The sequence below is a fragment of the Papaver somniferum genome, unplaced genomic scaffold (genome assembly GCF_003573695.1).
Source record: "Papaver somniferum cultivar HN1 unplaced genomic scaffold, ASM357369v1 unplaced-scaffold_6, whole genome shotgun sequence".
Lineage (NCBI taxonomy): Eukaryota > Viridiplantae > Streptophyta > Magnoliopsida > Ranunculales > Papaveraceae > Papaver > Papaver somniferum.
This window is the reverse complement of record NW_020648748.1, coordinates 1,837,601-1,855,449: the sequence shown is the minus strand read 5'-3', so window position 1 is coordinate 1,855,449 and position 17,849 is coordinate 1,837,601. Positions and strand designations below refer to the sequence as shown.

General features: G+C 36.0%; 1 protein-coding gene across 1 annotated transcript; it reads left to right on the top strand.

Moving 5' to 3' along the window:
* Positions 1-722: 722 nt before the first annotated feature.
* On the top strand, positions 723-3,267 carry LOC113343567 (ACT domain-containing protein ACR9-like). The gene is made up of 6 exons (XM_026587720.1): positions 723-1,012; positions 1,177-1,395; positions 1,486-1,591; positions 1,830-2,184; positions 2,463-2,747; positions 2,843-3,267. The coding sequence occupies exons 1-6, from the start codon at positions 859-861 to the stop codon at positions 2,987-2,989; spliced, it is 1,266 nt and encodes a 421-aa protein (XP_026443505.1). The 5' UTR covers positions 723-858; the 3' UTR covers positions 2,990-3,267.
* The last annotated feature ends 14,582 nt before the right edge of the window (positions 3,268-17,849 follow it).

Below are 17,849 nucleotides of genomic sequence, written 5' to 3'. Positions count from 1 at the left end.
TACGTACTTCATGCGATTAAAAGCATAAAAATTGTTACGGGAGTTAAGTTAGAGGTATACCTCACTCCTTAGAGCATTTGGTTCTTGATATTCATCTTATTTAGTTTCTTCAGATTCATAATAGTGTTCATATTTTTCATGTATAGGTTGAGGTTGTGGTTGAGTTAGAAATTCTTGATTATCTATAGGAGTTGAAGGATTTTTGTTTGATTTGGTAGATGAGGATTCACCTACCTCACTAATCTTACTGGAACCACTCATTTGGATTGAGAAAACCTAATTTTCTAGGTTTTTCTCAAACTTTTTCTGCTTCCTTCACTTATCTTGATATTTTGATTTTCTTAAACTAAGTATAAATCAAATAATTCATAGAGGGCATTTTAGCCAACACATAAAATAATTGAATAAGGGGTTTTGTTGGTTACTATTTGGAAACCCTTATCTTTTCATTTTGTGAACCCTTGAAACTTTTTCTAGGAACCCCTATAATAGGTTTCTTTTGAAGACCATTTGCCACCACAACAAAGATCAATACCTAGAAGACTAGAACATCAAAATGTTTATGCTTCTCCCGGCACTCAAAATAATTCTTTCCACTTGACAGAGTGATGACCGCTGAGAAGGATCCCAACAAGACATGTGGGATCCACTTAAGTAGACGACAGTCACCCACCTGTGTCCCTCCCTTGATTACTTTATGTTTCTCTCTTCTTCTTCTACAAACACTAACAGAAAAACCCAACAGATTGTTATTTTTTTTGCTTTCTCCGCCGGAAATGTGTCCGTGCAGACGGTGAATTGAATCTCGACATTTCCAAACGGGAAGTTAATTGTTCATTCTATACAGAGAAATCAGAAATGGGTTTACCAAATGATGATGTGGTTTTGATAGAGAAAGGAAAAAAACCAGGAGAAACATGTGTTATTACTATCAATTGTCCAGACAAAACTGGCTTGGGTTGTGATCTTTGTCGAATTATACTTGAATTTGGTCTTTACATCACCAAAGGAGGTACTTTTTCTATCTCAATTCACTTCAATTCGTGTCAAACTCTGTTTCAATTTTGCTTTTTCTGAGATAAAATTTCGATTTCTAGATTAAGGTTTTTGATTCTTGGGGTTTGATGTTTTTTGGTGAATTGTTGATTGAATTTTGTGATTTTTGTTTGGTTGTAGATGTATCGACAGATGGGAGATGGTGTTACATAGTTTTATGGGTAATACCTGATTCTACTATGACTGGTGAAAGATGGGCAAGTTTAGAAGAACGGCTTCTATCAGTTTGCCCGTCGTGTTTGGCTTCATTCTATTACATTCAACAATCAAGTTGTTCTACACAAACACCAGTTTACCTTTTGAAGTTCTGTTGTCTTGACCGCAAGGGATTGTTGCACGGTAATAGACGAATTACCAAATATTTTCTTTGCAATTTGTTTGGTTCAATTGAGGTATGTTGATGTTATGAAATTGAAATTGTTGTTGCAGATGTTACGCATGTGTTGTTTGATCTCGAGCTTACGATTCAGAGAGTGAAAGTGATGACAACTCCAGATGACAAAGTCATGGACTTGTTCTTTATTACAGATACATTGTAAGTATTTCTCGTTGTCTGCTTCATTGTGTGCAAAAGTGGTTCGCTGACAGATTTTAGTTTATGTTCGTTACTGCTCTCTGACCAATTGATTCCATTGCCGCACTGCGTTGCCTGGGTTATTCCAGGCAAATATGTGGAACTGACTCTGAAATCTGTCTATAGGTTTTGTTTATTTGGTTGGTTGGATGGCATTTCACATGAATTTGTCTAAGGTATTGTTATTGGATTGCTACAGGGAGCTCTTACACACTAAAAAGAGACAGGATGAAACATGTGAAAGGTTGAATGCTGTTTTAGGAGACTCGTGTATTAGTTGTGAGCTTCAGTTGGCGGGACCAGAGTACGAAGCTCTTCAAAATGGGGCATCTGCTCTTACAGACGCAGAGTCTGAGGAATTATTTAGTTGTGAGTTACCGGAGATGGAAACCCATACACACTCTCTAAGTCCAGATTTGACAAAGCTAAAGCAGGCCACTGTTAAGATAGACAATTCCTTGAGCCCAGGTCATACGTTGTTTCAAATACGATGTGTTGATCAAAAAGGGCTCCTTTATGACATTATGAGAACGTCAAAGGACTGTGATGTTCAGGTAATTCCATTAAGTTGAATTCAATCAAACTGTTTGAATTTTAGTTATTCAAAAAACATGATACGTCCAACTGTTCTGATATAACTAAATGCTCATGTTTCCGTCCAATTTTAATACTAAGTGGCATTACTTATACCTAAGGTCTACAAACAAGCTGTAGAGCAGGACATTTTGATGGTAAAGGGCACAAACGCCTTAATTTGTCTCCTTCTAGGATATCTGAAGAGTGAATTTGTAATCTCTATCTCACTTGAATTTTGTTGCTTTGGTTCATATAGATATCTTATGGTAGATATTCGTCAAGCGTCAAAGGCTACCGTGATGTTGACCTATTCACAGTACACAAGGATGGAGGAAAAATTAACGATCCTGAGAAGCAGAATGCTCTCTGCGCTCGATTGAAGGTGGAAATGCTTCATCCGCTGAGAGTTATAATTACCAACCGTGGGCCTGATACGGAACTATTGGTTGCTAATCCTGTAGAGACCTCTGGGAAGGGAAGACCTTGTGTGTTTTATGATGTCACAATTGCTCTAAAGCTGCTTGGCATTTGCATCTTCTCGGTAAGGGTTCAAAGCTTCCTACTGTACGCCATTTGATAAAAAACAGAAAAGCTTATTCCTAAACTAATTCGTCATGGACTGTTGTATTTGTATAGGCTGAGATCTGGAGGCATTCAACATCTGACCGTCAGTGGGAGGTATACAGATTCCTTTTGGATGACAGTTGTGAATTCCCATTGGCAAGCTGTGGCGCTAAAAATCAGATTGTAGACAGAGTGAGAAGAACATTAATGGGTTGGTGAAGGTGAACTTCTAGCTTTAGATTCTTCCTCATGGTTGGGGTGTGCGTTTCTGCCACCCAAATGAATGTTTCCTTGAGTTTAGAATACATTTCTTCTCTTATAGACGAATGGGAAGTCTAAGTGTGCATTCACCTGTCTAGATGTTGGGTTGCATTCTTGAATTTTGGAACTAGTTTTTATCTTTTGTGTATCCTCGTATAACAGCATAGTAGGAACCGTGTTTTTGAGCTGTCAGGAATCTCACCGTCAACACTTGAATACAGGGCTACTTCCTCTTACTTTTGTGAATGATGTCAATTCATCATGGTTGGACCTATTGCAATCTATCAGCCGCTAAAACTTCTAGAAAATCAGCATAGAATTCATTATGTCTGTACTACGCTTATCTGCTAGTAGAATGATGGCCGTCATTTCAGCTGCTCTGTTGGTCTCCCTTTAACTGCTAGAATCAATAGCTATATGCACACGCAGTTTATTCCCCTGGATAGCCAGGTTCAGGCGAAGCTCCACTACCTCTGACAAGAGCACCAAAACATCCAGAATCCCCCCTCATTGAAAGCCAACATCTTTAGTGCACACATGTCTAATTCTCCATAAATTATTTAAAACCGACTCTTAGTTCCTTTTCCCAACTTATCTCCAGATTTTTCATAAAACCAAGCTTTAAGAGGATATCTGAATTACAGAAGTAAAATTGCAATTACGAAACAAATGGTCTTCATCCTCAAAGCATCATTGAAAAAATATAAAAGAAGTATCCTGGATCACCCCAACCATTTCAACATTTTACATATAGCTTTAAGTCTTTTATGAAGAGCTAGACAAGAAATGAAAGACTGCCTAGGGATATGCTTTGGGGAAATTAGGGGGAGACCAAAAAAAAATAATATTCTCATTCTCATGTCCACAATTAATTTTGTATATCGTGACACCCATAATTATATGAAATTATTATATGAATCAATACATAACTGGTTATGCATACTATCTTTTCAGGCATAACTCGTTATGCAGTCTAATTTTTCAGGGGTATAACTGGCAGCGCAACTTGGACATAACATATCTAAAAATCCGCTCCTTAGAATTTTACAAATTCTATATCGTTGGAAATCTTTTTAAAAGAGCTATGCAACGAGTACAAACAATAATATCAAATTTTTGTTTTTAACGAAAAAATCGGAGGTGATCCTCATTTTAGGGAAATTTTTTGAAAACTTGATACTTAACCATTATGCAGTCACCAAAAACGATGCATAACACATTCTGCAGACACATAACGAATTATGCAACCATTTTCTCCACTGCATAACAATTTATGCATTTGGATAACAAAATTATGCATCTATAACAAGTTATATTACCATTGTTTTGGTTGATTTTAGCCGTACATATAAAAAATTGATGCATAATGCATCCATATTTACGGATGCATATCAGGTTATGCATCTATTTTCTCGATGCATAATGCATTATGTAGCCATATTTTCGGACGCGTAACAGGTTATGCAGGTTTTCTGGACTGCATAACAAGTTATGCAACAAATTTTGTAGATGCATAACAGGTTATGCGTCCATTTTCACGAATGCATAACATGTTATGCAGCTACCAAAAAAGATGCATAACACATTCTGCAGGCGCACAACGAATTATGAAACCATTTTCTCGACTGCATAACAAAGTTATGCATTTATAACAAGTTATGTAGCCATTGTTTTAGTTGATTTTAGTGCGTACATAAAAAATTGATGCATAATGCACTATGCAACCATATTTTCGGATGCATAACAGGTTATGCATCCATTTTCACGACTGCATAACATGTTATGCAGATATTATTATTGGTGCATGACAAGTTATGCAGTCTTTGTTTTTGTTGGTTTCGATAGTGACAAAAAAGTTGATGCATAACATGCTAAACAACCGTTTTCTGGACTGCATAACAAGTTATGCAACAAATTTTGTAGATGCATAATAGGTTATGCATCCATTTGCTCGACTGCATAACAAGTAATGCACATTTTCTCGACTGCATGACAGGTTATACAAATATTATTGAGGAGCATGACAACTCTTCATAATCTATCTTAAACCAGCATACACATTATAGACCCACCAAAAGTCAGTTATTGCTGTGTTGTTTCTCGGTTGAGAAATTTCACCAAAACCCATTTCCATTGGATGACATGAACACCAACAGTTTTAGTTCGTCTGAAGCTACCAACTCTGAGTCTCAATAACAAAGGAGCGACAGTGAGAATCCACGGAGGAATGTAACATGCAGTATCAGGAGTTCCTGAATTTCCTGCTGAAACAGAAACAAGAATTCCTTTCTTGAATGCATGGAATGATCCAATGGAGATCACATCAGTAGTAGCAATAGCTCATTTCCACCAACAAACCTCCAATTAATCTGTACCCATCATTCACCACCAGAGTTGCACACTTTACAGCTCCACCAAAACTATTCTCTAACTGTTCTTTCCCTGTAATCCTTCTCAGACTCTTGATTCAACCACCAACATCACCATCTTGCATCACTATATGTGGATTCGCTACTTGTTGTTGAACTACGACCACCATTCCTTCAAATTCAGATTCATCTCCTCAACAGCATAACCAAAAACCCCAGTCAGTCTCAACCTGCACAACCAAATCTCTCACCTTCTGCTCTAATTACTTCAACAGCATCATCTGCTATCATATCTAGCTGCACCCACAATTCCATCACCAACACAGGTCTCTTCCATTCCAAAATACCCACTGGATCATCCATTATTCAAGCCATCTCCTACTCTTCCTGAAATCAACAGCACAATCTCGAGTCCATATGTTGACATTCATTTTCTTCCATTAACAACAACCAGCACCTCAAACCCAACTTCAATCACATGTCTCAAATCCACTGATTTCTCCTCTTCAATTTCAGAAACCCGTTCCATATCAAATTCACTGTAACCATAAATCTATCTCAACAGCACCATGCTTCTTTCATTACTTTTTCTCCTCTTTGTCGATCTCAATTTCAATTTCAACATGGTTGTATAACGTAATTCTTCAATTTCATGCTTCTCTGATTTTTAGACGAACCCTAACCTAATTCAAGCAACACTTAACTTCAATTACATCTGGTATTGAATGAACCCTAGACTGGCGAACCCATCTCTCAGATTCAAACCCACAACTGCTAAATTTTCTCGTTCTCACTGTTGATAGCAATAACAGATTCAAATTGTTATGAACAACCCTTACTGCCTTGTTCTTCATATAACTCAACCATCTTCATCTTGATTTCAATTCCGTAAATTCCTTAATTCCATCAGCAGTTTACAACCAGAAACCCCCAATATACGTCTCAGACACATCCTCTATTCCTTCTCAGTTTCTCAAATCACCAGCAACAACCTTTGTTCTTCTCTGTAAACCTGATAACAACTTCAATAATCATCAAGAACCTCATTAATCTCTTGATCTTCATCTTCTCTGCCATCCGACATACCTCGAATCTTCCATACAATCCACAAAACCTAGTTCGTAAAGCTCCTCCAAAGGAAACGAAGACGAAATATGAACGAAAGTATAATTTTAGAAAATATGGGCGGGCGAGTAATTTTTGGGGAAAAATTGGGTGCGCCCGTGAAGTTTTTTGTCGGTGGGTTTGACAATGGAAGAAATCTGAAAAATGGGTGTGACTGTAGTTTTCACATATGCTTTATAAACCACACCAGTTTATACCAAGAAGGTCTACTATTATGATCAGAAATAGCGAAGCAAAAGGCCAGATGGGCCTACGTTCCTGATCAAAAGGTCATGCCCATAAACATTAAATTCAACTTCAGATATAGATCCACCACATGATTGACAACATCATTCATAAACTCAGGGAAATTCTATGAACCGTCTACAATAAAGTCAGCTACTACAAAAGAAGGACTACCAGAGAAAAGACACTGTAAGGCATATGTTGTAAAAGGCGCCCTAGTCTCACGCCTAGGCGCTCTAGACACACGAGTCGACCAAGGGGTGCCTAGATAATAAAATGCCCAAGGAGTCAAAGTGTGAGCAAATGCGCTAGGCGAATGGCCTGGCGCCTCGCCTAGATCCTAATAGAACAAAGTGTAAGGCTCAACCTTATAATCAAGTTTGCTTTTAGGATGCCAACTGTCTTCTAAGAAACTAATATTTGAACCATCTCCAAGCACAACACTCATTACATAATCTTTTTTGAACTGTTGCACACGCATGCATATTAATATCATGAACGTTAAAGGAATTCTGAGTTAAAATACATTACTAGTTCATACTAGGATGGAAAATTAAGAAACCTAAACAAGCATTTTCAATATATCAACAACAAAAAAACAAAGAAAATTGAAAGTATTTGATGTCTTTAGCTACTACTTCATTATTGAATAAACCAGGCTACAAAATGTGACTAAGGAAAATAATTTGAGTAAAGCTTTATAAAACACTATGTCTTTTTTCTTTCCTGATTGCATTTATTAAGCACTTTATTCATATCTTTGAATTTGTTAATCTCTTTGTTCTTTTCCTCGTTGCACTTGGTAAGATTTTTATTTATATCTTTCAATTTATTAAGTTCTTCACTCATATCTTTCAATTTTTGTTGTTGATGCTGAAACGAAGAAGTAAGTCCTAAAAGCTTACCTTGTAACTTCTCTACTTCATATTCTTCTGTTCCGTCCTTATCTAGTAGGTTTTGCGAATGATCAGTTGTATCGCCATATGATTGAAACTAAAGACGCCTTAGATTTTGATGAGCACATCTTTGTCTACATACTGGACATGTTTTATTGTTTGCAACAGAATACTCTAGCCACTGTTGAAGACAAAACTGGTGAAAGACATGACCACATGTGGTGATTACTTGAAGATTTTCAGTCAGAGGTTTTAGATCTTCATAACATACAAGGCAAACCCCACAATCGTTATCTTTTTTTTGATCAGATCCACCAACTTCGATTTTCGAGGCAGGGGTCTGCGGCTGCCTAACCCCCTTGAGTTTTTGAAAAAATAAAAGTAAAAGTAGAATAGTACAGAACAAATATACAAAAGGGGCCATTATTGAAGAACTTAAGACATGATGAAGTTTATATGTGAAGAAGATGATTGAAGAAGAAAATATAATTATTTCTGCAGCAGCTTCTTGTGATAACTCTCTACCATGAGAAAACTGATCAACCCTAATTAGGGTATTCGGGAAATAGTTAATAACTGTTGGGGTATATATTTAAAAACATAGTTTTGTAATTTTATGCCAATCATAGAGAGGTAGTGTGTTGGTATTATTTTGGGCTCCCACACTATAGGTTTCCACATTATAGACTTGGGTTCAAGTCTCACCCCATGTATTTGACTAGTTATATTTATATATCTATATGTATTTCATAAAATCCGGGAGAGCGGGCCTTGGGGTCTTGGGAGGTCTGTGATTCAAAAAAAATATTTTTTGCACATTTGACTTTTGGTTTTGAAAAACGTTTTAAGGTAATTATTCTCTAATAAATTGTCTTTAATTTTTTCAATATAATCTGCCCGTTTTCTGACTGTTACTGAAGGTAATGAGGGCAGTTACTCAGACTTTATTTTCATTAATTTTGATTGATTCTATTGAGTTATATAAGACCAGTTTTTGCAGAGGATGAAAATAAGTTGTTTTACATCTATTGAATTCTGATCAAGTGATAGAAAGAGTAAGAGTTGGTTCGATTTCTCAAGGTTCAGAAAAATCGAACAAAGAGAGTATCAACTGTTTTATCCCATAGGTTTTCGACAATTTTGACTGCTAGCACAATCAAGAGGCAGAGTTGCAAAATACCTTAAAGATAGCGACCTAATCCACGACTCAACTGTTTGAGATTCGATTTCATTATTGTATTTCATTATTGTTCATTGTTTCCAATAATAACTATCATCAGTGACAAAAACACCTCAAAAACTGATTTTAGGCCCGAAAGGCTGCACATAGTGAACTTTGATACCGTTTTGGGTGGACCAAGGGAGTCAGGTTGCTCATATGCCGGAACAGCTAGACAAATTTATATATTCTCTCATTTCCAATTACATTAGGATTCCAACACAGTCGTTGGATGAACCCAAACAATTCCCTTCTGCGATAAAAAGTGTTCCCAAAGTTGCCGGACAAAAGGACAAAGCGAGGAAAGGTGTTCCACTGACTCCTCATTACTATTGCAGAAAGGGCACATATTCACCACTAGAATACCCTTTCTCAGACAACATGGAAACAGTAGGAACAACTCTAATTGCAGCTTCCCAAACCAGGAAACTAATCTTGGAAGGACTAGTCTTGTTCCAAATGTAGTCAGAAGTCTCAGAAGGAAATTTTGGAGAAATAATTCTTCCCTGAGCATGCATAAGCCATTACTCTGATAAAAGCACGGTGTAAACCCTGTTTTTGAGCTGACAGACCTTACTGTCCAGATATTAATACAGGGCTCATTACTCTTATTTTTGCAAATAATGTCCAGATTTTGGTAAGTCTAGACGCAAAAAATTCTTACAAATAGAGTAAGGAAAAAACAAGCATATTAAGTTTTGACATGTTCGACGCAGTTCTCTGATGGTTTAATTCATGCGTATATCAAGGCGAGACTCAATCTAGTTTACATTCCAAGAATCGGAATTTATATTTTGAACAGCGAAGAATCAGAATTTTCACATTCATAATATTTTTCAAACTGTTTCAGATGCATAATCTCATGAGCATAAGGAAATCTGAATGAAAATCCATTACTAATTCATACAAGATGGAAAATTGAGAAATCTAAACCAACACTTTTAAGAAACGTCAACAGCAAAAAACAAAGAAAAAAGCAGACATATTTGATGATTTTATTACTTACTCATCATTGAATATATACCATGCAGCATGCTACAAAATATGAGTACGAAAAAAAATCTGAGTAAAGATTTATGAAAAACTATGTCATTGTTCTTTTTCTCGTTTCATTCACTAAGCTCTTTGTTCATATTGTAGGAAAGGTTATGGTGATTAAAACAAAGGTTTGAGATGATTTTGATTTAATGGAGAAGTGGGAACTATATTAGTTCTTATCACTCTCTCTTTCATTCACTTGAAGATAATATCTTCTTCTTTTAATTCTCTTTCCTTTCTTCACATGAACTAGAATGATAGTTCGTGTGATGTTTCCTTTCTTCACATTAACTAACACATATCTTTGATTTTATTAAGCTCTTCATTCATATCTTTGAATTTGTCAAGCTGTCTGTTCTTTTCCTCATTGCATCTACTAAGCTCTTCATTCATATCTTTAAATTTATTAAGCTCTTCACTTATATCTTTCAATTTTTGTTATTGATACACTATGGCTTTGTTATTTTTCTCATTGCGTATGTTAAGCTCTTTATTCATATCTTTCAATTTATTAAGCTGTTTGTTCTTTTCCTCATTCATATCTTTGAATTTATTAAGATTTTATTAAGCTCTTCATTCATATCTTTGAATTTGTCAAGCTGTCTGTTCTTTTCCTCATTGCATCTACTAAGCTCTTCATTCATATCTTTGAATTTATTAAGCTCTTCACTCATATCTTTCAATTTTTGTTATTGATACACTATGGCTTTGTTATTTTTCTCATTGCGTATGTTAAGCTCTTTATTCATATCTTTCAATTTATTAAGCTGTTTGTTCTTTTCCTCATTGCAATTGATACGCTCTTCAATTTGTTATGCTCTTCACTCATACATTTCAATTGTTGTTGTTGATGCTCAAAAGAAGTAAGTCCGAAAAGCCTACCTTGTAACTTCTTTACTTTATCTTCTTCTGTTCCCTCCTTATCTGGTAGGTTTTGCAAGTGATCCGTTGTATCACCATCAGAATCCTCTTGGAAATAAAGACGCCTTATATTTTCTCGACGACATGTTTGTCTACATACTGGACATTTTCTACTGTTTGCATTAGTAGAATACTCTAGCCATTGCTGCGGACAAAGATGGTGAAAGACATGACCGCATGTGGTGATTACTGGAAGATTTTCAGTCAGAGGTTTTAGATCTTCATAACATACCATGCAAACCCCACATTCATTGTCTTTTTTTTTTTATCAGCTACACATACTTCATTGGTAATTTCCGAAGCAGGGTTCTGCGGCTGCCTTATCCCCATGAGTTTTTCATAGAATATAAAAAATAAAATAAGTAGAACTGTACAAAACGAGTATATAAAAGGGACCATTATTGAAGAATTTAAGACACGATAAAGTTTTTATGTGAAGAAGATGAATTGTGTGGCAGCTTCTTGTGATGGCTCTGTACCATAACAGAACTGATCAATCCCATTGACCCTAATTAGGGTATTCACCGTTATACTAAAAATACATAACTATCCTTGTGATTCTAGATGGACATCACATAAACACCCCTAAAAACTTATTCTAGGCTCGTAAGGCTGCACAATGCACAGTTTGGTACCGTTTTCTGTGGGCCAGGAGATTCGGGTTTTTCCGTGGGTCTGGAATTGCCTGATATATCCCGAGGGTGATGTGATGTACTCACAAAGGATAAACAGTATCAAATAAGACAAGTACGACATTCGCTCAATTACTAATGTATATGAGTTCTGCTTGTGTCCATTGGATGTGTGTTGAATGTCTAGAATAATTAAAATGTTATTGAACTGCAAGCTGCATAGGAAATTCATTTAGCTGAAACATTTTGTTGTTAATCCATATGGAGACCTCTGGAAAGGGAAGACCTCGTGCATTATGTTACGATCGCACTCAGTGCCTCAGGTTGTTTGGAATTTGCATTTGTAAGGAATCAAAATAGCCAGATTTCTAGATGATTTGCAGAGGAGGAAAAACTTAATCACTAACCAATATGTTGCTGTTCTGTTGTATAGGCTGAGATCTGGAGATATACCGATTCCTTTTGGATAACAGTTGTGAATTTCCGTTGGCAAGCAGCCGTGCTAAAAATCAGAGTGTAGACAGTGTGAGAAGGACATTAATGGGTTGGTGAGGTGAATCTCTAACTTTAGTTCCCCCCTCATGGTTGGGGTGTGCGTCTCTGCCCAAATGAATGTTTCCTTGTTTATAAAATACCTTTATTGTCTTAGGCTGTGTTCGATACCAGAGAAAGGAAACAATTCCATGGAATCAGTTTCCTGAGGGGGCAAGGAAAGTTTTTTCATGGAATTTCATGGAATTGAGTTTAAAACATACTTTTAGGCCACGCTTTTTTTGCAATTCCGTGAAAACATACTTTTTGACCAGACGACGGAAAACACGCTATTTCCATGGAATGATGGCTAGAGCTTCTCCAATAGTGAATGTGGATATTTCATATGTGACATCACTTCTAAGACATCCTTTGAGTATAAAATCCTAAATATTAGGAAAAATAAAATTTTATCTCCAACCCATAAAATTTTCTATTAACTTTTTACTTAATTTAGGCATATAATCGGTTAAAATACTTTCCATTTTTATTTTTCAATGATTTTATGAATAAAAAGTGTGACTAGGATCGAAAGACATCCTCTAAGTGAATGTCTAAAACTAGAGGTTCAACTAGAGTCTGTCTAACTTTTTTTTACAACATCATCTTCACATGAATGAGTTGCAGATGATTTTTTATAAATGTAGTTGTGCATCCTATGTTAATTAAGACTTTTTTCTTCACACACATTCCATTGGAGAGGCTCTAATTCCATGGAATTGACTCATATCAAACACAACCTTATAGATTTTAGCGAAGAATTTTGGAACTACATTTTGTCTTTTGTGAAAAGCAAATTTCAAGAAAGGGTGCCAAGGTAGCACCTACAAAGGATACAATAAGAGATGACCATCGAGTTTAATAGCTTGCATCAAAAAAACTCTATAAACCAACTTGCCAAATTGGATACAAAATTCTCGAACTTTGTTCTTAAAAGAAATAACATCGATGGACCAACTAAGTGACAACGCTTTGATGTCTACAATAAGATCGTTCAACAGTTTCCACTTGTTTCTTAGCTAGAAAAAGGCATGCAATATCTTAAGAAAACCAGAGGCTTGATAGATATCTTTAATTTAAACTTACATAAGAACTCGAACACAGTAGTCGGATGAACCCAACCAATGCCCAAGCTGCGGGAAAAAGTGCTCCCACATCGTCCAGAAAAAAGAACAAGCCAAGAAAAGGTGTTCCATTAACCACTCACTATTATTACAGAGAGGATACTTATTCACCACTGTAATATATTAGTTTATATGTCAGTCTATATGTCATCTGGTTGGTTAACTGTATGTACTTTAATGAGCTGTCTTGTACACGTGTCTTTCAGTCTGTGGTTAATGCTTTGTGTAGCTCTCAGTGTCTGTAATAGAGAGGAAAAATATCTCTCTGTGTCTTGTCCTTTGTTTGGTAAGCTTTGTTCATTAAGAAACAAATATTCTTATATCTTGGTATCAGACGAGAATGAAATTTTCTCAGGGGATTCGATCCAAATTTCTTTTCATCCCCATTAATTGCTAGTTTGTGATCTCAATTTTTTTTTTCAACGAGTGGTTTCCTTAATGTGATTTCTTTAATCTTCTTTCAATCACTCGTTCTGTGTGTTTCTCAGTCACTTCAAGATTTTCAAATTTACTTTGTTCCAGATCTTTTTTTTTTTTTATCTTCTCTCCTTTATCTTCAATGGATACTGCTAAATCCATACCAAAAGTTCCTCTTCATCAACTTGTAAACATTGTTTGCCTTAAACTCAAAGAAGATAATGTACTCACATGGAAATCTCTTTTCCTTGCTCTTCTCAACAAATACAGAGAAACATGTTATGTCACTGGTACTGTTATCTGTCCACCTGCGCAGAATGATAGTTCTGCTTATATTCTATCGAAAGATGAAGATTCTACAATTATGCTTTTGCTATATTCGACGATGTATGAATCAGTCATTCCTTACTTTGCTGGTGGTAATTCTGCAATTGAACTATGGAACAACATTCAAAGTCGTTTCTCACAGGTTTCTTCTACTCATACAATTCAACTTCGTGCCAAATTACAATCAATTAAACTTGGAAATGTCTCAATCACCAATTATCTTGCAAAAATTAAGAAGGTTATTAATTCTTTAGCTGCTGCTGGTTCTATTGTCAGTGATAGTGAAATTGTTGTCACAAATCTATTAGGTTTGAGCTCCTCCTTTGATGCTTTCGCTACATCTATTAGAATTAGATATCCACCAGTAACCAGTGTTGAACTACACAATCTTCTTCTTAGTGAAGAGGTTGTTCTATCTTCCAGATCTAAGTCAATTCAAGCTGATTCTGAGAATAAGGATTTTTTGGCACATTCATCATCATGTTCATACAACTTTCGTACTCCAAATCCAAACATGAGAGGTGGTCATAGTATAAATCACAGAGGAAAACGACCTTTTCATCCTTCTTTTAGAGGTTTTAATTCTTCACCACATTTTAGACCCGCATCATCTAATTTGGTTCAGCTCCACCAACATTTTCTTTTGTTCCACCACCATCATCAATTACCTCAGCTACCAAATTGCCTTGTCAAATATGTGGTGATCGTGACCATTTAGCGCCAGAATGCTCCAACAGATTGAATTTTGCTTATCAGGGAAAAGCATCGCCTCAGAATCTTACTGTAATGTTAGCAGCTGCTAACATATTTGAAAAAAATACCTGGTATGCAGATAGTGGAGCAAACAATCACATTGTTAATGATACTTCTCTATTGGATGGTTACACTGATTATGATGGTTATGATTACATACAGACTACCAATGTTGAAGATATGTCTATTAATTCAATAGGCTCAGTTACTTTTCCAACTCATAGCAAACATTTCACCCTCCAAAATGTTTTACATGTCCCTACTGAATCTAGCAATCTCTTATCAGTACATAAGTTCAACACTGACAATTCTTGTTCCATTACCTTTTCTCCTCTTGATTACACTGTGTAGGACCTTCAAACTGGGAAGATTCTGCTGCAGGGTCCTCATGTTAATGGACTTTATCCAATCAATTTCAACCTGCAACCTCAAGCCCTTCATATCAGTAAAGCTACCACTGCTATCTGGCATCACAAATTAGCTCATCCCTCTTTTCAAACACTTCAAAAAGTGTGTCAAAAGTTTGATTGTAATGTAATAAAAACATTACTCTTTTGTGAGTGTTGTCAGCTGGGAAAATCACATAAACTTCCTTTTAGCCGTTCTCATTCTAGTACTTCTAAACCTTTGGAAATCTTGCATATGGATCTCTGGGGTCTCTCTCCTGTAATCTTCAATAGTGGTTATTTCTATTATGCCAATGTTATAGATGATTTCTCCAAGTTTTGTTGGCTCTTTCCCCTACAAGCTAAATCAGACTTTAAAACTATCTTTTTCAATTTCAAAATTCAAATTGAAAATCAATTATCTTCCAAAATAATAACCATAAGGACTGATGGTGGTGGTGAATTTATTAACAAGGAAGTTTCTGCATTTACTCAATTACATGGTATTAAGCATGAATTTACTTGTCCATATACTTCTGAGCAGAATGGAGTAGCAGAAACTAAACACGGGCAAATACTAGATGTAGGCAGAACTTTTCTTATACAAGCTAAACTTCCTGACTCTTTTTGGGTAGAAGCTTTTCTTACTGCAAACTACACAGTAAATAGACTACCAACTAAGAGTATTTAGTTTATGTCTCTTTTTGAGAAATAATTTGGAAAATCTCATGAGTATTCTTTCTTAAGAAGTTTTTGATGTATTTGCTATCCATGGTTGAGACCTTATGCATCACAGAAATTAGCTCCAAGAAGTGCACCTTGTATTTTCATTGGATATAGCTCTCATCAGAAAGGCTACAGATGCTTGGATCCAATTTCTGGTAAAATGTATATCTTAAGACATGTAATTTTTAATGAGACAAGTTTTCCTTATGCTTCTATCATGTCCACTTCTACAATATCTTCAAATTTGTGCTATGAGAAATTTGTCAGAGATATTCCCACAACCACTTCTTTACCAGCACCACCTACTTCTGCTTCAGATACTTCAGCTATTTCTTCTTGTTAATAACCAACTACTACTACTTCAGTTTCATAACCAATTGTTCCTCTTGTTCCTCAACATACTTCTACTCCAATTACTAATGATCATTCTATGTACACAAGGGGTAAATCTGGTATTAGAAGACAAAAAAATTTACTATGCTACTAAACATACTCTTCCTACTGCTTTACTTAGTCCTGCAGTTCCAATCACTTCCACTTGTTTCACTCAGGAAAAACAGAAAGTGGAGATTCTCTATGGTAGATGAACATACATCTTTAAAAAATGCTGGTACATGGACTTTTGTTCAACCTGAAGTTGGTCAGAATATTGTTGGTTGCAAGTGGGTTTATAAAATCAATACAATTCAGATGGTTCTATTAATAAATTCAATTCAAGACTAGTGGATAAGGGGTTTCATCATCATGCTGGTTTGGATTATAATGAAACTTTTAGCCTTGTGGCCAAGCCTAGAACAATAAGATTAGTTCTTCCATTAGCCGTGAATCATGACTGGCCCATTCAAGAAATGCCTTCCTTCATGGAGATATGCAAGAACAAGTCTTTATGGAGCAACCTCCAGGTTTTGTAGATGCTGAAAAGCCACATTATGTTTGCAAACTTCATAAATCCATCTATGGTCTCAAACAATCCCCAAGGGCATGGTATGATAAACTTTATCATGTTATTCTTGCAATGGATTTTAAGCCTTCTGCAGCTGATCCTTCACTTTTTGTTCAGAGAATTGGTTCCAGAATTACCATTGTTCTTGTTTATGTGGATGATATCATCTTGACAGGTAACTCTTCTTCTTATTGTACTGAACTCATAGCTGCTCTAGGTACACACTTTTTCCTGTCAAACATTTGGGTGCTCTTCATTATTTTTTGGGATTAGAAGTTCAAAGGAATGAATCCGGTTTATTTCTATGTCAAACCAAGTATGCACTTGATCTATTGGATAAAACTTAAATGGTTGGATCCAAACCATGCTCAACTCCAGCATCTTCTTCAAACAAACTTAGTATTCATGATGGAGACAAACTTGAAAATCCCACTGAATTCAGATCTTTAGTGGGTGCTTTACAGTACTTGACATGGACCAGGCCTGAAATTTGTTTTGATGGCAATCAAGTATGCCAATTCATGCATCAACCTACTACAGTGCATCTTAGTGCTGCAAAAAGGATATTAAGGTATGTCAAAGGCACTATCAATCATGGGATCTTCTTATCTAAAGGACTTCAAACTCTACAAGGTTTTAGTGATGCTGATTAGGCCGGATCCCCTGATGACAGAAGATGAACTACTAGTTTTTGTATATTTTTTGGTCACAATCCAATCTCTTGGAGTGCAAAGAAGCAGTCTACTGTTGCCAGATCGAGCATTGAGGCTGAGTATAGAGCACTTGCACACACTGCAACTGCTTCATGATTTATACATATTTCTTCCTGTTCCTCCTATGTTGCATTGTGACAACAAAAGCAGTATTTCTCTAGCTTCTAATCCTGTTTTTCATAGCAAGATGAAGCACATGGCTTTGGACTTTCATTTTGTCAGAGAATTGGTGCAGGCTAAGTCTTTACAAGTATCCTATATTTCAACAATTGATCAACTAGGTGATATCTTTGCTAAAGCTCTCCTTGGTCCAAGGTTTCAGATGTTAAAAGACAAACTTCATGTCTATAGATTTTCCAACCTGCAGCACGGTTCTGTTTGAAGGGGGGTATTATTCTATATGTCAGTCTATATGTCATCTGGTTGGTTAACTGTATGTGCTTTAATGAGATGTCTTTCTCATCTGTCTTGTA

Coding starts and splice junctions, on each gene's coding strand:
- LOC113343567 (XM_026587720.1), top strand. CDS start 859: ATGGGTTTACCAAATGATGATGTGGTTTTGATAGAGAAAGGAAAAAAA. Junction 1,013..1,176: donor TCTTTACATCACCAAAGGAG/GTACTTTTTCTA, acceptor GTTTGGTTGTAG/ATGTATCGACAGATGGGAGA. Junction 2,748..2,842: donor TTGGCATTTGCATCTTCTCG/GTAAGGGTTCAA, acceptor GTATTTGTATAG/GCTGAGATCTGGAGGCATTC.